This window comes from Leptonychotes weddellii, chromosome 9 (genome assembly GCF_054177405.1).
Source record: "Leptonychotes weddellii isolate Sample4059 chromosome 9, ASM5417740v2, whole genome shotgun sequence".
In the NCBI taxonomy this organism is placed as follows: Eukaryota; Metazoa; Chordata; class Mammalia; order Carnivora; family Phocidae; genus Leptonychotes; species Leptonychotes weddellii.
The window spans coordinates 39,718,067-39,742,684 of NC_138377.1; the positions used below are offsets into that span (position 1 = coordinate 39,718,067).

Sequence of the window (24,618 nt, forward strand, 5' to 3'; positions counted from 1 at the left end):
CTTTATCCATTCATCTGTCGATGGACATCTTGGCTCTTTCCACAGTTTGGCTGTTGTGGACATTGCTGCTATAAACATCGGGGTGCACGTACCCCTTCGGATCCCTACTTTTGTATCTTTGGGGTAAATACCCAGTAGTGCATCATGTAGGATTCTTAATAAGAGGCTAGGAAATAGGAGATTCCAATTCCTAAGGTAGGTTCCATGCCTCAGCACCCACACACAGTGGATGCTCAAAGGTGGAAGTACCTGAATTGGAGTTAGCAGCGCTTCAAAGAGAAAAATTAATGGCCCAAATAAATTACAGCCCATCCATTTGGCAACATATAACATAAACATTGAAGAACAGGGTTGTGAAAGAACCTGATGTATTAAGTGGGCAAAGAATAACAGATGAAATTCTGACCAGTATGATCACAATCCTAAAATATGTATGTGAATATGTGAACCTAGGATAAAACTGGAAAAACATACCCTAAAGTGACAACCGTGATTTTTACTGAGTAATGTAATCTTGGGTTCTTTTTTAAAATATTGTGGTTTTTGTGCTTTTCTTTATTTTCCTAATTTTCTATAACAAATATGTATTTGATAGTCAGAGGCAAGGTGTTAACCTTGGTTTTGTTTTGAAAACAGATGGCCTATACTTGGCAGGAAGTTGCATCTATTTTTATCTCGTTTTATAATATGACTCTTAATCAAAAAATCCTTTAAGATATACATTCCTTTTATTGCCTTTTTTCCTTTTCCAAATTACCTAGTACTTTAAAAGCAGCATTTTCCATCTAGTCAAAATGGTTGTCTTTTTTCACTTTTATTTTAGATAATGAAACAGAAAGAAAGGCACCAAATCAAGGAAGACCTGCCAAAAAGATAGAAACAAAACCTGACAAGGTAGAGTATAAACATCTGTTTATTTCTAGATACTTTGAAAATCTCATTGCTACTTTCATAAAGTTGAAATTAAGCATACAGAACTGCTTCAAGAGGGTTAAACTACATGTGTGTTAAAACGTCTTGAGCCATAAGGAAGCATCAAAAGGATTTACTGTTGTTGTTGTCTTTCAGGTATTACATCCTCAGAGCTTTATAGCTAGAGAAAGCATAATTTGGTTAACGGGAGATAGAGAAATACAGGAACACAGCTGACAGAAACCTTCACATGGAAATTCACTAAGCTATAAGATGGAGTAGGGTGAAATGTTTTGACTTTGGATTCATTAGGCATGAATTTGAATATTGTCTCTGCTTCCAATTAGCTAGATAACCTTGGGCAAGTTATGAGTTTGTTTTCCCATCTCTAACATGCAATACTTACATAAAGTAGTTTTGTTTTCTTTTTTTTTTTGTAAAGATTTTATTTATTTATTTGACAGAGAGAGACACAGCGAGAGAGGGAACACAAGCAGGGGGAGTGGGAGAGGGAGAAGCAGCCTTCCCGCTGAGCGGGGAGCCCGATGTGGGGCTCGATCCCAGGACCCTGGGATCATGACCTGAGCTGAAGGCAGACATTTAACAACTGAGCCACCCAGGCGCCCCTTACATAAAGTAGTTCTAAGAATGAAATAACCTAGGGGCAGCTGGGTGGCACAGTTGGTTAAGCATCCGACTCTTGGTTTCAGCTCAGGTCAGGATCTCAGGGTCCTGGGATTGAGCCCCGCATCAGATTCCACGTTCAGCATGGAGTCTGCTTGAGATTCTCTCTCTCCCTCTGCCCCCCTCATGCTGTCTCTCTTTCTCTCAAATAAATAAATAAAATCTTTTAAAAATTTCTTTTTAATTTATTTTTCTTTTTTTAAAGATTTAATTTATTTATTTGTCAGAGAGAGCACAAGCAGGCTGAGGGAGAGGCAGGCTCCCTGCTGAGCAAGGAGTCCAATGTGGGACTCAATCCCAGGACCCTGGGATCATGACCTGAGCTGAAGGCAGACGCTTAACAGACTGAGCCACCCAGGCGTCCCATGAAATAACCTAAATTTCTGATAGCATCTAGCACAGAGCCTAGTAGAGTCTTCAAAAAAGAGCCACCAATTTGAGGGCCCAATTCCTTGGCTTATGATCCACATTACAATTCCTTAACCTTAAAAATAAAAGCTCTGCCAGAATGTAAGAAACCTGGCTAAATTCTTATAAGAATCAAACCTAGCTCCTCCAAGGAAGGCAGTATAGGATGAATTCTTCACAAGCAAGTAGCTGGATCTCATAGTTCTTCCCTTAAGATTGATTTCCTCCTTATGGGTTAACCTAGGTTTTTACTTTCACTGCCATGTTGGCCTCAGGGACAATGTCACCCTTAAATTCTTGTCCAGGTTGAAATACTCTGGTTTCTGTTTACAAATTGTTGAAAATCAGAAACGTAGAAACTTCTAAAAATTATGTTTAAATGAGTGCATGAAATGGATGAGGGGGGTCAAAAGGTATAAACTTCCAGTTACAAAATAAATAAGTCCTGGGGATGTACTATATCCCATAATGACTGTAGTTAATAATTCTGTATTGCATGTTTGAAAGTTGCTAAGAGAGTAGATCTTAAAGGTTCTCATCACAAGAAAAAAAATTCTATTAACTATGTATGGCGAAGGTTGTTAACTAGACTTATCGTGATCATTTCACAATATATACAAATATTGAATCATATACTTTTTCTTTTTAAATATTTTATTTATTTATTTGACAGAGAGAGAGCAAGAGCGGGAACACAAGCAGAGGGAGCAGGAGAGGGAGAAGTAGGCTTCCCGCTGAGCAGGGAGCCCAATGCAGGGCTCAATCCCAAGACCCTGGGATCATGACCTGAGCCAAAGGCAGACGCTTAATGACTGAGCCACCCAGGCGCCCCTCATATTATATACTTATAACTAATATAATGTTATATGTTAATTATATCTCAAGTGAAAAAAAAAAACAAGTAATTAAATTGACTTGAAAAAGAAAATATGCTTCACATTTTATTTGGTTCATCTAATTGTGTAACACTGAAAAATAGTTTTGCTCATATGACAACGTTATTTATAATAATCCTAGATTATTTACAAAAAGGATTTGGTTCTTGACAATAGTAATCATTTAAGAAACATTGGATTTCTGATTCTGAAACTATTGTAATTATTAGCATAATCTAAGTAAAAAGAGGTCTGTATTTGTTAGATGAGTAAATTTTTCCACCTTAGTTTTCCTATATTTTAATTTGTTGTGACACCTAAAACCTGTTATTTATTCCTATAATGAGGATTGGTTCTCTCTCTTTCTGGATCATAGCAATGGTTTAGTGTAGCTGGTCTTCTGATTCCTTGTATACATTTCATTGTATTTGTTTTTGTCTCTTTATGTTTGTGCGACATATATCTCAGCTTTCACATTTTCAGTCCTATAAAAATTGTTCAAATATATACCCAGAAGAGGAATTCTCACTGTATTCTGTTTACTCACAACTAGGTTGTTTCTTTTAAAGTCAATAGTGAAGAAAATACTTTGGATTCACAAACCAGTGCAACAAATGGAATGGATCCAGATGGAGTCTTACAAAAAACGGAGAACTTACCTAAGACAAATACTGCAAAAATGAAAGGGAAGAATTCCTTCGCACCTCAGGATTTTATGTTTCAGCCCCTGGATGGTCTGAAGACCTATCAAGTAACACCTATGACTCCCAGAAGTGCCAATGCTTTCTTGACACCCAGTTATACCTGGACCCCTTTAAAAACTGAAGTGTAAGAATGTAATGTTAATAATGAATTTCTTGCGAAGATGGGTAACAAATGCCTTTCTTAGATTTAGTCTGCGCTTTTCAAAAGTTCTTTTTTTTTTTAAAGATTTTATTTATTTATTTGACAGAGAGAGACACAGCGAGAGAGGGAACACAAGCAGGGGGAGTGGGGGAGGGAGAAGCAGGCTTCCCGCCGAGCAGGGAGCCCGATGTGGGACTCGATCCCAGGATCCTGGGATCATGACCCGAGCCGAAGGCAGATGCTCAACGACTGAGCCACCCAGGCGCCCTTTTCAAAAGTTCTTATTTAAATAGTTATTTTAATTATATATCATGAAAATTTGGTTTTTAAAAAAAGTTCTTCAGAAGGCTACAATAATCTATTTGACAGTTTTGATATTTCTTATGCATTGTTACTAATATAATTTTCACAATACAATTTGTTTTATTGCTTTTAATAAGTGACTTTGTTATAACACTTAGAAATAAATTTTTAGAAAGAAGTAATTGCTATAATACTGTAGCTCAGACATGGGTTTTTGTTTGTTTGTGTTTTTTTGCTTAGAAAAATTACCTCTAAATGCAAAAATGATTAACTTGCAAAGTGGAGGCTGGGGGCAGGTAGTGGGGATCATTTGGAATCTTTAAAAGGCAAGATTGTTTTGCAGACTAGCTGTTGGCAAACTGCTCAGCAGCGGCAAGACTATTAAGTGTTTCATTAAGAGATTTTCAAAATCTTTAGACCTCATTACAATTAGTAAAGATGGACGTCCCCACTATATAGGTGTTTAAATTTTTCTGCCCTGGAATAGATATATTGTTTTTAAAATGAACATATTTCTGGGGCACCTGGCTGGGTCACTCAGAAGAGCGTGCAACTCTGAATCTTGGGGTCGTGAGTTCAAGCCCCACATTGGGTGTAGAGATTAAACAAACTTAAAAAAAAATTATACATTTCTATTTTTATTCCTGGTTTTTAAAAAGCAATGTAATTTTGAAATCCTTCAATTAGATGTATAGGATTCATGCTTCATGAAATTTATTTTTGCTATTGTTTTTAGTGATAAGACTCAAGAAGTGACAGAAGAAATTTTGGCTCAAAAATATAAAACTTACTCTGCAAAGACAGTACATCAAGATTCAGATAAACTACAATGTCCTTTGGGTTCTCTAACAGTTTCGAATAAAGGTATGGTATTTTAATTAAATTTTTACTTGCCTTCTGGATTGTGATTTATCAGAGATTTGTTTAGAGCCCAACAGGGTCAGAAGAGATGGGAAACGTGGGGAAAGACATCTGGACAGAGAGTTGGAATGAGGAAAGCAGACTGAAGAAAGAGGGGAAATAAATATAAATTTGAAGAGATGAAATTATTGAGACATTCTAGAGGAGATGTAAATGAAATCATTGAAGCAGAAATAAAATGTTAAAATTTAACAACAAAAGAGTGGAGGGGCGCCTGGGTGGCTCAGTTGGTTGAGTGACTGCCTTCGGCTCAGGTCATGATCCTGGAGTCCCGGGATCGAGTCCCGCATCGGGCTCCCTGCTCGGCAGGGAGTCTGCTTCTCCCTCTGACCCTCCCCCCTCTCATGCTCTCTGTCTCTCATTCTCTCTGTCTCAAATGAATAAATAAAATCTTTAAAAAAAAAAAAAAAAGTGGAAGGATTTTTAAAATTTGTCTTTTGTAGGGGATGTCATTTAAAAAATTGCTGCTTTGAAATTTATATGTGGTGTTTTCTTTGTAGAACATGTCTTAAATAAAGATGAGACTACTAAAATTTCAAATGGCCTTACAATAAAAGAAGTCCCATCACTTGAAATAAATGAAGATCAGATATCTCAGCCCCACCATGATGTGCCATATTTCAGGTTTGTCCATTTGTTCCTAGTGTAAGACTTTGTATTAATGTGTAGATATTTGAAACCAAAATTAAACTATTTTAACATTAATATAATAGATGAATTAGACTCTGGGTGATTTTCATTTATTTTTTAAAATTTAATTATTTTTTCAGTAGCTAGTATTTTCATTCATGTGGTTTCTAATTTGAAAGGTAGAAAAAGGTACAAGTGAGAAGCCCTTTCTCAACTGTCTCCTAACTTCACAGTTCAAACCTTCCATGGAAGCAAGTGTTAGTCATGCTTTGTGAAAACTTTCAGAGAGATAGATAACATATATATATATATATATGATAGACAGACATGGATATCTTTTCCTTTTTTTATACAAACAATAGCTTACTATTCTGTTTTCATTTAATGTTTATTGTGGGAGACATTCCATTTTAATACTTAAAGAGCTTTTTCATGTTGTTGTTTTGTTTGTGGGTATGGGTATGTGTGTCTGTTTAGTGACCATATAGTATCCAATTATGTAGATGTACCACAATTTACTTAGTAGTAAATTGCTGTTGCTGGTTATTTATATTGAGTTGGGTCTTTTACTAATACACTCAAGCCTGTAAAGAACAACCTTGTATACTTTCCAATTCTCTCATGTGAAAATATGTCAGCAAGGTATGGGCAGTTCCTATTTTCTCATACTTCCCACCCCCCCACAAAAGCAACCAAGTTAATCTTTATTTTACAAAACAAGGATAGTGGGAGATGGTAGGAAGCTCTTTGGCCTACTAAATCATAAGATACGATTACTTTTCTCCAACTGTGAAGAGTGAAAATTAACATCCTGTTTGGGGAACCTCAACTTTGTCCCCTATAGGCCTTGGAAACAAATCAGAGGACTGCATTTGGAGAAAGACTCCAACATTTCACATTACACAGGAAATGATTACATGCTGCTATTCTTTTTTTTTTTAAGCTTTTTATTGTGGAAAATTTAAAACCTATATGAAAGTGCAGGGACTTGTACACAACCCCCATCACTCATGGTCAGTCTTGTTTCCTATTTATTCCCATATACTTCTGACTCAAGATATTTTAAGAAAATCCCAGATAATCATATCACTTCATAAATATTTCTGTAGGTATTTTTCAAAGTTAAAGACTCCTATTAACATAACCATAATACTTATTATGTTAACATAATCATAATTACTTAATGTCATAAAATATCCAGTCAGTATTTAAATTTTCCAAATTATAGTTCACGTGCAGGCATGCACACATACATATTTATGTACATGTTGTTATTCTTTCTCTCTTTTTTTTTTTTTCTTTTGAGAGAGACCGAGCATGTGTGTGAGCAAGGGGCAGAGGGAGAGGGAGAGCGAGACTCTTAAGCAGGGTTCATCTCACAACCCCGAGATCATGACCTGAGCCGAAATCAAGAGTCAGACACTTAACTGACTGAGCCAGCCCCCATACTATTTTTTTTTCCCCCCAAAATTTTATTTATTTTTTTGACAGAGAGAGACAGCGAGAGAGGGAACACAAGCAGGGGGAGTGGGAGAGGGAGAAGCAGGCTTCCCGCCGACCAGGGAGCCCAATGCGGGGCTCGATCCCAGGACCCTGGGACCGTGACCCGAGCCAAAGGCAGATGCTTAACAACTGAGCCACCCAGGCGCTCCCATACTATTATTCACGAATGAATGTAGGAAGAACATTCTCATACCTTTTCCAATACAATGTTAACAATTTTTTGAGCTTTGCCAATAAAGTAGATAAGAAATACTCTCTTGCCTGTAGTCTTAATATTTATTCTATTATGAATATCTTTTTGTATATTTGAAAGCCACTTTAATTATTTTTAGGGCATGAAATTTTAGAATTGTAAAGGATTTTAGTGATTAGCTAATCCATTGTGTTTTCAACTATGAGACATTGAGATAAAAAGCAATTTACCCAATTAAATAATGTCAGATCTAAGCCAGGTCTCTTTTCTCATAAATTAATTCATCCTCTGTCATGCCATGAGATATAAATAGGTAAAGTTTTCTTTTAAGAAACAAAAACTATCCACAGTTTCTCCTGTGAGGATGCTTTTTATAAAGAAACAGATTAAGTTAACCTTAGGCCAGTGTTTCTTAACCTTGGCACTATTGATATCTTAGACCAGATAATTGTTGTGGGGACCATCTTCTGCATTATAGGTTGTTTGGTAACATCCTTGGCCAGTAGCGCTCCTCCAGTTCATGACACAGAAATGCCTCTAGACATTGACAGATGTGTCCAAGGGGACAAAATTGACCCCTCTTGAGAACCACTGCCTTTGGAGTAGCAAGCACAGCCTAAATAATTACAGAGAATCTGTAAGGCTCTATCACTGTAATTTCATACTTACAGTTTTTAGCTTCAACTTACTCTTGAGAGTTGGGTTGGTCTTAGTTCCATGGTCAATAACAGAGAACTAATAACAGAGAAGTAAGGAACATCTGATTCTGTAAAGTCTAAGACTGGAAGAAATTGGAAATATTAGTGTGAAAAGTGGGCTCTTAGCATTAACGATTTGCATAAGTTTTAGGTGTAGAAAGAGGGACACAGGGTATCAACTTGTATTTGTGGATTTTAATGAATCACAGTTCATAAAATCAGCATCAACTCTGAAAAATTAACATTGTGACCATCTTTTATACCTTCCTAATGTTACGTGTGTCATAATGCTAATACTTAGGTATTAGTATGAGAAACATTTGTAAAACTGAAATGTATGTCCTAATTTTAGAAATATTCTTCAGTCAGAAACTGAGAAATTAACTTCGCACTGCCTTGAGTGGGACAGGAAGCTTGAACTGGACATTCCAGATGATGGTGAAGGAACATTTATATTTTTCTTGTTTTAGTTTTGGTTTTTTAAATATGGTTATATTTATCCAAAACAATGATCTAGGGTTGTCTAACTGAATTGGTTACATTGTTATTCAAAGCAGCAAGAATTTTTCATATCTCAACATATGTTTGCTGCTATCTCTGTACTAAAATGGACATGATTTAAAAGATATAAGTAATTAGAATATTGATTGTTATTGCTGAAAATTAGACATTTGCCCATTATTAGATTGATATAACTATGAGTGACATCTGTAACTGGTATTGTCTAATTAAACAAAAATATTTTTCTGAATGAAAGTTACCTAAATCAATATGGAACAGATTTTCAGGGAAGTTCCTTAATCTTACTTATTTGGGGAAGCTGTTTAGAAAAAAAAATCATTTGTGTTTTATCAGTGTGAAGCGTTTCATAGATACTGATGTGTGATGGGTTGTTTGTGGTTGAATTCTTATTAAACACAAGGAAAGGTAGAGTGCTGTTAATTGTGCAGAAGTATGTATGAGAATGAATATTGCTAATTTTTAGCATGAATCGAAGCAGACAGTGAATGCTCAGTATTTGTAAAACAAAGTTTTGTAGTGATATTTTTTGTTTTACTAAGGTAAGAATTTGATTCTGTAAGCCCGAGGTATTTACGGTGAGGTCTTCTTATCATCTGGTGGGCTGGCAATAAAGGTCCAGTTTTGTCCTTTAACTTTTACAAACCTCATATTTCCTTTAGCTAAAGATCTTATTCGCACAGCAGTTGGGCAAACAAGACTCCTTATGAAAGAAAGGTTCAAGCAGTTTGAAGGACTGGTGGACAATTGTGAATATAAACGAGGTGAAAAGGAGACTACCTGTACAGATCTGGATGGATTTTGGGATATGGTTAGTTTTCAGGTATGTGATCAAGCATTTTTAGTGTATTAACTCCGAGTAGGTCTTTTTGAAAAGGAGGTTAGCAAAAATAAAATGGGGGTAATGGGAGCTGCTTTTTAGGTACCTGTAATATTAAATGAGATATTAGATATTATTAAATGAAATATTAAAGATATTATCTTTATAAACTGTAAAGCACTGTCTAAATTTTAAAGATTTATTTATTTATTTTAGAGAGAAAGAGAGCATGAGCAAGGTGGGGAGGGGTAGAGGGCAAGAGAATCTCAAGCAGACTCCCCGCTGAACATGGAGCCTGTCATGGGGCTCAGTTTCATAACCCTGAGATCATGACCTGAGCCAAAACCAAGAGTTGGACACTTAACCAACTGAGCCACCATCACACCCCAGCACTGTCTAAATTTTATAACTGATGTCCACCTCTTCTCCATGTTGTCAGGATGATTTCTATATGGTTTGGAAATTGAGATTATATTCAACTGTTGCATAGACTAGGATGACTCTACATTTGAGAAAAATGAGCAAATTTAGTCTTTACTAGTTCAGATCATCTAGCAATTATTGAGTTCTTAATGTGTGCCAGGCATTGTACCAGGAATTGAAAAATAAAGTACATTCTCTCTCCCAGAGAAGTTTGTAGCTTATTAGCAAGTCAGACACAACATATAATTTCACTCTAATGTACAAAGTGCTATGATAGTGGGAATCACTAGGAAGATCAGGAAAGGTATGGGAGGAGATGACACTTTCTAGCTTTTTGATCTTATTTTAGAGATGAACATATAAAATACTATTTCAGGAACTAGTAGCCAATAATCATTAGACATTTGATAAAAGCTTCAAACCTGGGGGGAGAAAATAAGTCAAAGCAACCCAGGAAGAAAGCTTTTTTGGAAGGAGGAAATGAGGATAATAAAGGAGAAAAGAACTTTTAAATGCAAGTGTTAATATTCTCAAAGAGACCAGACATTTCATCTGCCAAATAAGAACAGCTATTAAAAAAAGAACATTCCAAGAACAACAAAAATTGCTCTTTGAAGTTAAAAACTATGAGAGCAGAAATATAAGATTCAATAGAAAGATGGAATATGAAGTTAAGATATTCCATAAAATGGGAGAGATGTAAAATAAGAGAGACTGCATAAGAAATAGATAAGAAGATTAAGTGGACCAGTCTACAAAATATAATATCCAAATAATAGGAATTCCAGAAAAAGAGAATAGAAAAAATAGAGAGGAAATGATCAATTAAATAGTTTAAAATTTTCCTCAGAATTGGAGGACCTGAATTCCAGATTGAAGGAGCCCATTGAGTGCCTAGCACTGTGAATCAGAGTAGACCCACACCAATGCACATTATTAAATATGATTGTACAACTTTAGGGATGAAGAGAAAAATCTAGAAACTTCCAGGGAGAAAAGAAACAAGTTTTTTTTTAAAATTTTTTATTGTTATGTTAATCACCATACATCACATCATTAGTTTTTGATATAGTGTTCCATGATTCATTGTTTGTGTATAACACCCAGTGCTCCCTGCAGAACGTGCCCTCTTTAATACCCATCACCAGGCTAACCCATCCTCCCACCCGAAAAAAAACAAGTTTTATACAAAGGGTCAAGAATCAAAATAGCCTTGGATTTCTCAACAGAAACACTGAAAGCTGAGAGAAAAATGCCCTCAAACCTCTGAGGAAAAATAACTTCCAACCTGGAGTTTTGTACCCACCCAATCACATGTGAGGGTGAAAAGGCACTTTTTAGACACCCAACATCTCAAATTTTACCTCCCATGTTCCCTTTCTTAGGAAACCAAGTGAGAATGTATCTCACAAAAATGAGGGAGTAAACCAAGAAGCAGGAGGAGGTGGGACTGATCCCCAGATGGGGGCTAAGGGAATGGGGCTGAGGTGAGTTGAGGTGTGCGGTTAGGAAGCAGTAGTTGAGGTTGGAGCAGGAGGATACAGGGCTCTGTGAGATTGGTCTCTGTGAAGCTGACCTAAATATAATACCTGATTTGTTTGCTTTTTAAATTGTGTTAAGAGGAGGTTTATATAGACTTGAGAGGTGAATTGATGATAGATACATAGAAGCTAAGCAAATAAAAAGCAAAAACGATGATTCAGTAGAGAAAAAGTGAAGGAAACATAATAATGTCCAATGCTGTACAGCCCAGATGTGAATTGTGTTTAGGTAGTCATGGTGATGTGTTGCTTTATGACCAGTTTTTATATATTTACCAATTTTCATAATGAGTTGGTTCGCTACCATCCTTCAATAGTGACCAATTAGTTTTGTGTTTTTTAGTGTTATTAATGGATAGATTTGAAGGTTTTTGATGTGTTTGTATTGTTTACATTTATCATCTATTGATGATCATTTCCCAACTTTGGCTGTTGGGAGACTTTTCAAGTTGGCTCCTGGGACCTCTTTTTTTTTTTCTTTAAGAGCTGTTTTCAGGTTTAATCTAATATAAAATTTACCAGTTCTAAATGCACAATTCATTGAGTTTCAGTAAATTGACAGAGTTGTTCAACCAGTGCCACAATCCAAATGTACAGTATTTTCAGCATAAAAAGATCTTCTTGCCTATGTGCAAGTCAATCCCCATTCCCACTCCCAACCCCAAGCAACTCACTCTTTGTGGATTTGCCTTTTCTGGACATTTCATATTAAATAGAATAATACAATATATAGCTTTTTTTTTTTTTTTTTTTAAATATATAGCCTTTCGTATGTGGCTTCTTTCATGTAGCATGATGTTTTCGAGGTTCCTCCGTGTTGTAACATGTATCTGTACTTGGTTGCTTTTCATTGCTGAGTAGTATTTCATTGTATAAATACATCACTCTCTAGTCATCAGCGGAGGGACACTTGGATTGTTTTCACTTTGGTGATGATGAATAATCTTCTGTGAATATTCACATACAAATCTTAGGATGGACATTTGTTTTCATTTCTCTTGGGGTAAATAGATTTGCTGGGACATATAGTAAATTTACATTTAGCTTTTTAAGAAACTGCCAAGCTATTTTCCAAAGTGATTATATGACATTTTACTTTCCCATCAACACGTATGAGTTTTCCTAGCACTCCCTATCCTCACCAGTATTTGCTATTGTCTAAGAGAGCCATCCTAGTGGGTGCAAAGTATTTGTCGTAGTTTTGATTTGCGTTTCTCTAATGAATAATGATGTTAATGATCTTTTCATGTGTTTATTAGCCATTTGTATGTCTTCTTTGGTGAAATTTCTATTTAAATCTTTTGGTCATTTGGGTTTGTCTTTTTTTATTGAGTTGTAACTATTCTTTATTCTGGATTCTTTATTCTGTCTTTTATCAGAAGTATTATTTGCAAATATTTTTTCCCTAGTTTGTGGCTTATTTTTCTTAATGGTGTCTTTTGAAGTGTAAATGTTTTTAATTTTGATGGTGTTCGATTTATCAATTTTTTTCTTCTATATTGTGATTTTTGGCATCATGTCTAAGAACTCTTTTTGCCTATTGTCAGCTCACAAAGATTTTCCTATTTTTTCTTCTAAAAGTATTGCAGTTTTAGTTCCACAGTTAGGTATCTGATTCATTTGGAATTCATTTTTGTGTATGATATAGTTAAAGAGTTCATCTTTTTTCTTGTGGATATCCAATTTTCCCAGCACAGTTGAAGACTATTTAGTTTCCTCATTGAATTGCATTGCTACATTTGTTGAACATCAGTTGGTCATAAGTGTAATCCTGAGTCTTTCTGGAATTTACATTTTTTCAGGAGAGAAATTGAGAGTACGTATGTGTATAAATGAATAGTAGGGGAATGTGAAGCATGTTTGCTAAACTGTTGACAGTGGTTACTTCTTTGGAGGAGATTGGAAATACCAGACGGATGAGGATCATACACTGACATCAATGACTCCATCTTTGGCCCTCCATCTTGTTCGTGCCCTCGCGATGACCTCCCCCCGGGCTATGTGTTCCAGCCCCTGGAGGTTAATGTCAGCCCCAACTGGAATGAGGGAAGCTTGTTCTGATCTTCCCTAAAGTGGCGCACAGAAGGCACCACTTCAGATATCTAGTAGAGACGAGGATCATACCAGAAGGATAAGGATCATACATTCTCATCCTGCTAGTAGATATATTACTTGAATCTTTTAAAATGACATTGTGTCAAGAGAATGAGAAGGCAAGCCAGACTGAGAGAAAGCATTTGCAAAAGACATTGTGTTTAAAAAAAAAAAAAAAAAGACATATTGTGCTCTGTGTTCACATTGTATAATTTAGGAAACAAAAACATCTAGAATATCTCCTACATTTTATTTATTTATTTTTTAAAAGATTTTCTTTTTAATTTATTTATTTGACAGAGAGAGACACAGCAAGAGAGGGAACACAAGCAGGGGGAGTGGGAGAGGGAGAAGCAGGCTTTCCCGCCGAGCAGGGAGCCTGATGCAGGGCTCGATAGGCGCCCCTATCTCCGACATTTTAATGGTCAAAAATAAATTAGGAGCGTTCTTCATATTTGACCCTCTTTACGTAGATTGTGGAAGCTTGTAACACCAAAAATAACAGTGAGCAATTTTACCATAAGAATTCTTTTTTTGGGGGGACGCCTGGGTGGCTCAAATGGTTGAGCATCTGCCTTCGGCTGAGGTCATGATCCCTGAGTCCTGGGATCGAGCCCCGCATTGGCTCCCTGCTCCATAGGGAGCCTGCTTCTCCCTCTGCCTGCCACTCCCCCTGCTGTGCTCTCTCTCTGTCAAATAAATAAATAAAATCCTTAAAAAAGAGAAAAAAAAAAAGCTTGATTTGAATACTAAATTGAGAATGACTTAGTCTAATTTATATGCCACCAGTCCAAGTCACCATTCTCGATTTTTACTGAAGCTTAAATTCATTAGCTTTTCATTTTAATAAAGTTAGCTTTAATCTGATAAACTTGTGCTTTATTTATTAACAGATAGAAGATGTAAACCAAAAATTCAACAATTTGACCAAACTTGAGGAATCTGGATGGCAGAACAATAATAATATAAGCAAAAAAGTTGTTCGGGTAAGTTTGTGGTTTTATATCCAAATTTCTAATACAGACTCTTCTACTTTAACAAATTTTTATTTTTAAGCTTTAAAAATATTTAGCTTCAGATGTTTCATCTTTTTACAAATAAAGTTCCATATATCACTTACATGTCCTGATTGCCTTTGAAGAAAGAATAAGGAAATGGTCAAAACTAAATTTAGTGTTATTTCTGAAGGGATGAGGGGCTGTAATTGAATTGAGACACCTAGCGGGCTTCTAAGTTACTAAACAGTGGGTATCTGCATGTTTGTTTTATACTTCAAACTGTGCATCTCCATTTTGTTGTAATTATAGTAGTAGTACTACATAATTTATATAATGTGTAGTCTGTGCCAAGTTCTGTTCCATGTTTTTACTTGTATAAACTCATTTAATCATCACAACAATCCTGTGAAGTGGGTTCTGTTCTCCCCATTTTACAGTTGAGGAAACTGACATCCAGAAATCACTTGCCAAAGGGGGAGCTGGCTTTCAAGGCCAGACTTTCTCATTCCAGAATCTGTGTTCTTAATCAGTAGGCTCTGCCACCTCTCTGTTTTATATACTCTTTTGAGTGATTTATTTCAAAATGAAAGAATTGAATAGCAGAGAGGAACAATCTCTCTTTAGAACATCTATCTTCTTCCCTATGCTTTACCTTATAAATTTTCTTATTTTCTCTGTAAAATTTGCTTTGTTAACATGATAAGATTCCATTCTTGTCTGTTTGTTTCTAGTAATATTTTGAACTCAAAAGTTTTTGGTCAGATGAATGCTTCTCAAACCACCTTACAGTGTTGCCAGTTTTTCTTTATATTTTAGAAAAATACCTTTGGTTGTAGAATCAGATTTCTAAATTTGTGCTTTATTCTTATGTAATCCAAGTAAGATCTGTTTCAAATCCTATCGTAGGAGTTTAAGATGATAGAATATTAAAAGAACCTATTACAGCGTCATTTTGTGACGAAATTAAATGAATGGATTTCAGATCTATTAAACAGTGAAGAATGCTGGAACATTTTGAAGCCACTGTGGGTATTTCTTATTGAGTACCTGGTCCTGGAAACATAATATCATCAGTGCTGCAGATAATGGCTGTCAGTACAGCATTCGGTCAGAGCCTTGTAATTCCGTCCCTTATCACCAGGTGTCTCTCTCTCCTCTTACTTTATTCTACAGGCTATTGTTAAGATTACGGAACAAATAAACTAAAACTATTACCTATACTTGATACCCTTACCTCTGACCTCTTATTCGTTGATCTCTCATTCCATCAGTTAGCCTTGTTTTCTCCTTTCCCCTCTCTTTTCCATCAGTTTTTAGACATGTTTAAGGGTCTTATCTTTGTTTCCATTAAAGAAAAAAACAACTTGTGATGTTCCCTACTCCCAATCACAGACAAGCTTCCAGAAAAAGTTGTCCATACTCTGTTGCTACTATTTTGGTTCTCGCTTATCTCTCCAACTCACTGCAATTCAGCTTCACCCCTCTCTTTGCCTCTAGAACAGTTATCACCAAGGGTATTGATTCTCTAGTTGCTGAATTATTAGATACTTATAAAATCCAATCCCTCTGCAGGATTAAACATGGCTGAGTCCCTCCTTCTTAAAATTATATTCTGATTTTCCTCCTGCCTCTGTGCCCATTCTTCAGTCATGTTTGCAGTTTGTTTTTCCATTTATCCCTTATATGTTTGTGATATTCACATTCCTACCTCAACTCTGTTTTTTCCTTCCACGTTCTCCCTGTACAGTCTTACCCATCCTGTGATGAGTCCCAAATCTGTATTTCAAACCACACTTACTGCTAAGCTCTAGGTTTATATATCCTGACTCCATGTACCTTAAAATCAGTATGTCCCAAACTGAAGTCATCTGCACACACATCACTGTTTCTGTCTCAGAGAATGGTATTGGCATCTCACTAGGTGTCCAAGGTAGAAACCTGGCTATCTTCTTTAGTCCTTTCTCTGTTTCACCATCTCTACCCCACACACATCCAATAGATTGCTAAGTCCTCTCAATTTGCCCCCTTAAATATCTCTTGAAGCCTTTCTTGTTTTTCCATTTTTCCTCCTTAATCTAACTGCTGTCATCTTTTTCCAGTATCAGTGCAGTAGTCTCCTTCCTAACTGGCTTGTAACCCTCCAGTCGCTTCTCTGGGCTGTAGACAGAATGACTTTTCTGAATCACAAAGCTGATAATGTTAATCTCCTGGTTAAAAATCATCTATAAGCTCTATTCCTTTGTCCTCTGTATAAATGTAGAAATGGTTACCTGCAAGGGATTTTATAATCTAGCTGTTGCTTACCTCCTCCCAGCTCCTCTGCAATTTCTTTCACTTCCGGCTTTGCAAATACGCTGTTCTCTGCACCCAGTCCTGTCCTCACTCCATCTTGTAGCTTGGCTAACTGTGATTCCAGCTCAGGGGCTACCTCCTGTCAGCCTTTCTCGGGAACTCTGAAGATTGATTTAGGTGATAGCCTTGTGTTCTCTCATAGCTGTCTGATTTTGTCTGTATCATGACATTTATTATTCTTAGTGTCTATATCTAGCCCTTCCGTAAGCTGTGAAGTCCTCGAGGGCAGGGGCTTTGTCCTTTACCTTTTGGCCCCCAGCATTTTTAGCACATACGAGGAATCTGATTAGTGTATGATGAATGTGTTAAATATTTTTTGTATGCTTTGTTTTTCTTGTAAGATGATAACAAGTAGCTTTAATACATGTCATAATTTCTCTTTGCAGAAGAAAGTGGTCTCAGGGGTAGCAAGTAAGCCCAAACAGGATGATGGTGGAAGAATTGCAGCTAGAAATCGCCTCGCGGCCATAAAAAATGCAATGAGAGAGAGGATGAAGCAGGAGGAAACTGCGGAGGCAGCGACCTTTGTAATGCCAAAGGAAGTTGATAAAATAGTGTTTGATGCTGGATTTTTCAGAATCGAAAGTCCTGTTAAATCCTTCTCAGGTTAGTTTTTCTGCTAAGACTCCTTGAGAGAAATATTTGGGTTGGATGGGAGCTTGTATAAGAGGTCAAAAATAGTTTTCATATGAAGACCTACAAACTCTCTGAGTCTGGAAAATAGACTACATGCTCACTCACATACAAGGCATGTGTGGATGTGTATGATTAGATTACTTTAAGTGTGCTGTATCTTCTAAAATGGCTCTTACATTTTCTAAGCGATTTCACGTCTGTTACTACCACTTAACCCCACAATACTGTGAGGTAGGTCACAGGGTCCCAAGAGGTAAGGCACATGATGGAAGCATAAGAAGTTAGGTGGTTTTCTTCAGGTTAGTTAGTTGGATTGGAATTTAAGATGCAAAGCATCTCAGGCATCAAACCCTCGCCCTTCTTTAGGTGTGCTTTAAAATGAAGCTTATGGAAAGTGGAGTTTGGTTTAATTTTCATTTGTATTTAAAACGTCTGCTCAGATTTTATGAGACACAGTAAATACACTAATTTCCTGATTTAAAAATATTCCAGTGAAACCAGCTTTTAATACTTCAAGAAACCATTCTTCTTATGATTTTCTAACTGATTTCTAACTCTGATCTTCTTATGATTTTTCTTTTTTTTTTTAAAGATTTTATTTATATTTATTTGACACAGAGAGACACAGCAAGAGAGGGAACACAAGCAGGGGGAGTGGGAGAGGGAGAAGCACGCTTCCCGCGGAGCAGGGAGCCTGATGCGGGGCTCGATCCCAGGACCCTGGGATCATGATCTGAGCCGAAGGCAGACGCTTAACAACGGAGCCACCCAGGCGCCCTCTTAATGATTTTTCAATACCTATTTGTCATAGGTTGTCTTTATTAGATTGAATTTCTATATATAGATGAAAATTATTTATTTATAAGCCATGTGATGAGAGGTCATAGCTGAAGTAATCTCTTCTGTAAATCTCGGTGGACGCTTCTATCAGTGCTTTAAGTGCTAGATGTTTGTTTTCAAGGAGAAAGGGGCCAAGTCCTCTTCAGGTACCTATCAGCTGAACGAATATTTTTTCCCTATTATTTAACTGTGTCCACGGGGAAATTTTCTGAACATAAACTTGAGCTGCTATCCAGTATTTACGTTAAAATGTAAATTTATCACCTCAACTATATTATAACCTTCCTGTCAGTTTAGCTATCACATCTGGTGTGGTCTGGTTTGTATCCTTTACTCTAAGCAGCTGCTTTTCCTACGAACCCAGGAATTGCCTCCTGCTAGTAACATGGCTCCTTGCTGCTAACTTCCCAAGGAACTCATTGCCGCTATTCTTTCATGTACCCGACTTGGCCTTTAGGACTGGGGAGATTAAGGTTTATGGTCCAAATCTATCTTGTTAAAACTGAGTTTTAGTTCCAGAGCACATGGTTTGTATGAGGCTTGTTACAGAGCAGAAGTCCCCCAAGAAGCCCCTCTCACCCCATTTGTCACTCCCTAGAGGCAACCACTTCTTTTTTTTAAGATTTTATTTATTTATTTATTTATTTATTTATTTATTTATTTGATAGAGACACAGTGAGAGAGGGAACACAAGAGGGAGAAGCAGGCTTCCCGCCAAGCAGGGAGTCCAATGCGGGGCTCGATCCCAGGACCCTGGGATCACGACCTGAGCCGAAGGCAGATGCCCAATGACTGAGCCACCCAGGCACCCCCACTTTTCTTTTTTTTTTTTTTTTTAAGGTTTTATTTATTTGTCAGAGAGAGAGTACACAAGCAGGGGGGGTGGCAGGCAGAGAGGGAGAAGCAGGCTCCCTGCTGTGCAGGGAGCCCGGATGCAGGACTCCATCCCAGGACCCCGGGATCATGACCTGAGTCGAAGGCAGACGCTTACCGACTGAGCCACCCAGGCGCCCCAACCACTTTTAGTTCTTAGAGGAGTCTTGGAGTCTTGAGATGTTCGACTGTGTAGATTTTTTTTTTTTTTCTCAGGTTGTGTAGATTTTTGTGTGTGTGTGAATTGTTCCTTGGATTTACTCTCCTTAGTCGGTCCTCTCTAATCTATCTTTTCAGAAACATCTATTTTATTTTTTTCCTGGTAAATAGACTATTTTCATAATTTTTCCTGTACTTGTTTTTTACTTCCTTATTTCCTCAACTTTCATGTTGGCTCTCATGGTTGTTGTTTTTATTTTTTAGTTTTGCTCTCATGGTTTAAATTCCCAAGAACTCTTTCTCATTCTCGGAATGTTCCATTTTATAACATTTTGTACTAGTTTGGTAAGTGCACTGTCTTACCTTTCTGAGGATGTTAATGATAGCTTTTATGTTTTCTTTCCCCTGTACAGTCAGTATTTGTTCCAAGAAACTTTCATTTGTTTGGTTTTGGTTTCCATCTCTTGTTTTGGAGGCTTTCCTTGGGTGTCTGGTGATCATTCACTGCCTGCTTGTGGTTAAGAACAGGTCTCTGCCCAGTAGCATGTGGGTAATGGGGGCTTTACTATGGGGTGATTTAGTTGTGCCATAGTGCTAGGAATCTATACATCACTATATTCTTTTTTTTAATTTTATTTTATTATGTTATGTTAATCACCATACTTTACAAATTAGTTTTTGATGTAATGTTCCATGATTCATTGTTTGCGTATAACACCCAGTGCTCCATTCAATACATGCCCTCTTTAATACCCATCACCAGGCTATTTAATTCTTTTCTTATGGGCTAGCCGGGTTCCCCAGAAAAGATTCGTCCAGTCTGCTGCCTGGAGAATATAATTCTGGCTGTCAGCCTTTCAGGAGCCAGGTGGGAGGGAAAAAACTAAGCGTCTCAACAGTTTGTTTGTGATCCCCTTTTTTCCATATAGTACCAATCTCTCAACCTTACCTGGTATCCCTTAAGCCAGGGACCTTCTCTTTCACCTTTTCATAAAATAAGCGTCTCTAGATTTCTGGTTTGGGTGGTGGGGGGGAGGGGGTGGCATGTTGACAGTCGCCTACCTGTGCAAAATGAGGAAAGGGCTCCATTTGTTCTTTAAACTGACTTTGAACCGATCTTCCTGTTTTTAGCTCCCTTTTCATCTCTGCTTCCAGACATACTTGAGGACACCAATTCTTTTGAAGGATGCTGTGGTATAAATCGGGTTAATTCTCCTCTTTCCTAACTGGTGACTGGTGGCTTAGAAATTATTTTCTGGGGTCTACTAAATATTATCCCACTCACTCATCTACATTACAACTTCCAAAATTCTCTGTTTATTATTGTCTCTTTTTTTAGTTCCCTTTGTCCAAATTTAAAAAGCTGAGTAGGAGCGCCTGGGTGGTTCAGTCAGTTAAGTGTCTGCCTTTGGCTCAGGTCATTATCTCAGGGTCCTGGGATTGAGCCCCATCTCGAGCTCCCTGCTCAGAGGGGACTCTGCTTCTCCCTCTGCCCCACCCCCTCCAGCAAGTGTGCACGAACTGTCTCTCTCTCAAATAAGTAAATAAATAAAATCTTTAAAAAAAATTAAAAGCTGCTGAGTAAAAAAAAGGGGGGCACTCTTTGTCCTTGTAATGTTCTGCCTTTTAAGATGATCTCTTTTACTGCTTATAGTAGTGGGATGTTAAGAGGAAACAGAATCTAATGTGTGTGTTCAATACTATCTTGAACTGAAAGTCACAGGCATTTTTCTTTAAAAAACATATTATGGAAGAAGCTAGTTGGTAGGGTAATAGGAAGAACTTGCACTGTCTTCCTGGATATAATGAAAAGTGAATGAAAGAGCTTTTTGATATTGAGATGATTTCTCTCATCTTCTAGGAGTTTCTATCTCTTCTGAACGTCTTTCTCAAAGACTTAGGACACCTAAGTCTGTCAGCAAAGCTGTGTCTGAGAGCAGGGCTGAGATGGACCATCTAAGACAAACTATGTCATCACAGAATCCTGATCCTCAAAGTACCAAAAGTGAGCATGTTGATAAGGAGACTTTGCTTTCAACTATTCCTAAAAACAGGTATTTCTTTCATGTGTTGTTGTTAAGAGTGTAACAGATGCTGGGGTGCTTGGGTGGCTAAGTGTCCAACTCTTGGTTTAGACTCAGGTCATGATCCCACGCGTGGTGGGATCCAGCCCTGCATCAGGCTCTGTGCTCAGTAGAGAGTCCGCTTGAGGATTCTCTCCCTCTGCCCACTCATACACGTGCACAGACGCGTGCACTCTCTCTTTCTCTCTAAAAATAAGTAATTAAGTCTTTAAAAAAGAAGCATAACAGATGCTGACATTAAATATCATTTCGGATTGTTAGCCTGGTAAAATATGCAAGACCTATATTTTTAATTAGATTTCACAATGACCCTGTAATGTGTAAGAAATGCTTCTATTTTCTAAATGAGAGAATTAAGGCTTACAATTTCATATTGATTATTGGTTATATTTAGGTGTGCAAAGTAAATTCTCCAGAACTAAGAAGAAAAGAAACAATACAATGTTGTTTGGTGCTAAACACAGTACAACTTTGGTGCTTGGCAGGTCTGAGTTCAAAACCAGTTCTATGGCATACTAGCTGTGAAACTTCGGGACTTTAATTAACTCACTTAGCTTCAGGTTCATCATTTACGAAACAGCAGTGCCAGTACTTCCCTACAGGGTCCTTGAGAGGTAGGCACTTTTGTGCCAGCCTCTATCGAAAATGCCTTGAGATTGCTATCTTGCATAAATAAGGGAGAGCTTATGTGTCCTGAAGAATTATGCGCTAGATGTGGTTCTAGGTTATGAACAGGTATTATCTCATTTCATCTTCAAAACAACCCTGTGAGGTACTAGTTGCCCATTTTTCAAGTGAGAAGACTTGAAAAGTTAGTGACTTACCCATTTTCAGCTTATAATTGGTAAAACTGGATGCTGCCTCTATTCTTTCTGCTGCAGAGGACTGCCTCTGCACAAATGCACCAAAATTATCTATACAGTCCTTGTTCCTGGAACATAAATGTACCAGAAATCTGATAGGAAAAAGATACTTTAAGGTAAGTAGAAAATAAAATTGTAGTCTGGAGCCAAGAGAAGACTATTGGTTTTATTATTAATCTGGAGATGGGATAGCATTGAATACTCCATCATTATAGCAAAGAAGGTTGTCAAAAAAATAAAAGAACACTTTATGAATTGAAATAGAGGAAACAAATGAAAGTTTATGCTCTTAAATATTTCATGGAACAAATTTTAAAATTTCAAATTTTTAGTATAAACCAAGGTATATTTAGCCTTTGTGAGAACTAAATATTTTAGATATTCTAGAAATATCTGGATGATAAAATACCAATTTATTGTCATTTCTTAAATGCCAGTTGCTTTACTTTATATATATCCTCTAGTTTATTATCTTGTGCTAAGAAGATCCATAATTATATTTAAAAGATACTATAAGTATTCTTTAAAATTTTTTTACTTAATTCCCAAAAATAGTCATGAAAGAGCATCTTACACATAACTTTGTGCAGTGAAGGTGAAGTGGAGTTGAAAACTAGAAAAATAGGATATTTAAAAAAAAAAAAATGACTTGCAAGGGTTGAGACAGGTATTTTTAATGAAATAAAGTTACAGACTTCAAGATTAGAATATGTTAAGCTATAACTAACAAGTAATGTAGTCAACTCCAACTACACAATAACTGAGTTGTTACTTTGACCCCCCAGGAGTTGGCTTTATTCTAACCTTTCCCTACTATGTATATAGCTCTGGAGTTGGCGAGATTCAAAAGATTGCTGGTGGACTGAGCAGCATGGTAACAGGCTGTGAACTTTCTGAGGAAGAGTTCATCTAGTCTTGCTGCTATAGCTGTAGTCCAAAACTAACTTCTTTGGACCAGGTCTGATCTTGGACCAGGCTCCATCTTTGACCCATGAAGGATAATATTAAAACACAAGTAAAAAGATAGCAGTATGTTTAATTATCTGATTATCTACTTTTTTCTTTTTTAGGAACAACATAGAAGATGCTCAGTGTCCTGGATTACAAGATTTAATTGAAGTAAATTATGTAAGCCCTACTCCAGTATAGTAGATAGCAATTTATGTGGTTATATGTAGTAACTCCATAAGCAACTCCCAGAATTTCCATTGGAAATCTAAACCAGTCATTAAAATGATACTTCTTGTTTTTTTTATTTTTTTTTAAAGATTTTATTTATTTATTTGTCAGAGAGAGAAAGAGCACAAGCAGAGGGAGAAGCAGGCTCCCTGCTGAGCAAGGAACCTGATGTGGGACTCGATCCTGGGACCCTGGGATCATGACCTGAGCTGAAGGCAGACGCTTAACCGACTGAGCCACCCAGGCGTCCCGATACTTCTTGTTTTAAAGGCCTTTGTCTTGTTTGAAACCATAGTGCCATTTTGTGTTCTTTAACTCACATCAAGATTATTTTTTTAAATAAAGTTTTATTATAACACAGCCATACTTATGTATTATATCTGGCTGCTTTGCAGTACAATGGTACAGTTGAGTAGTTGTGGCCAAGATTCTGTGGTTCACAAAGCCTAAAATATTTAGCATCTGGCCCTTCACAAAAAAATGTTTGCCAGTCACTGAACTGGAATATCATAGACACTTGCTGAGAAGCTTTCCTTCAATCATACCATTGCTATAATACTCTTTGAACTAATTGTTCAAGAAGCAAGATAGTAAGATTTACAGTGTTCTTTAGCCTGTGTTCGAAATGTCATTCTACTGTTTTTATTTTTAACTGCAACAAGACTTTTTTCTATTTTTTCCAATTTTTGGTAATTAAATGTAAAAACATTTTTTACTTTCAGGATGCAAACAAGATAAACTTTGAGATGGATTGTTTACCCAGTGAAAGAATGAATTTGCCTCTACTTGCTGGTGAAGTGGCAGATGATATTAATACTAATAAAAAGGAAGAAATTCCAGATGTTGTAGAAGGAATGGAACTACATTCTTTAGTTACAGCACAGGATGTTTTGATGAGCAGCCCTGAAAATATACCATCACAAAATGACATCTTACAGGAAGAGAAGACTAAAATTTCTCAGTCAGGTGAGGTCTTTGAAATTTATTTAGATGAGGCTTTGTTAAATAAATGAACTTGGACTAAAACATAGATTATTGTGAATACTTCTGGGTACCAGTTTCTAAGAGTAAAGGTTGAAAAATTGGGCATTCACAAGAAATACCTTCTAAGAATCAGTACATGTTATATAGTATCCCACTGTCCTCCTCAGACCTTTGGAAGTATACCTATTAAACTTATTAATGGCTACTAATCCATTTTGGAAATAAGTAGCATTTTACATTAGACCTATTTGGATTCTTCATTGTTTGTGAAAATTCAGAG

The 24,618-nt window shown here is 36.8% G+C and overlaps 1 protein-coding gene across 4 annotated transcripts in view; it reads left to right on the forward strand.

Moving 5' to 3' along the window:
* DLGAP5 (DLG associated protein 5) overlaps nucleotides 1-24,618 on the forward strand; it is a 41,904-nt gene that overhangs the window by 10,556 nt on the left and 6,730 nt on the right. For all 4 annotated transcript variants that reach the window (XM_006736463.3, XM_031031373.2, XM_081830478.1 and 1 more), the window contains exons 7-17: nucleotides 824-894; nucleotides 3,433-3,707; nucleotides 4,765-4,892; nucleotides 5,450-5,573; nucleotides 8,326-8,411; nucleotides 9,155-9,315; nucleotides 14,264-14,356; nucleotides 17,107-17,326; nucleotides 21,090-21,282; nucleotides 23,246-23,303; nucleotides 24,077-24,320. In XM_006736463.3, coding sequence (XP_006736526.1) covers nucleotides 824-894; nucleotides 3,433-3,707; nucleotides 4,765-4,892; nucleotides 5,450-5,573; nucleotides 8,326-8,411; nucleotides 9,155-9,315; nucleotides 14,264-14,356; nucleotides 17,107-17,326; nucleotides 21,090-21,282; nucleotides 23,246-23,303; nucleotides 24,077-24,320 — 1,653 coding nt within the window. The remainder of the gene's footprint in view (nucleotides 1-823; nucleotides 895-3,432; nucleotides 3,708-4,764; nucleotides 4,893-5,449; nucleotides 5,574-8,325; nucleotides 8,412-9,154; nucleotides 9,316-14,263; nucleotides 14,357-17,106; nucleotides 17,327-21,089; nucleotides 21,283-23,245; nucleotides 23,304-24,076; nucleotides 24,321-24,618) is intronic.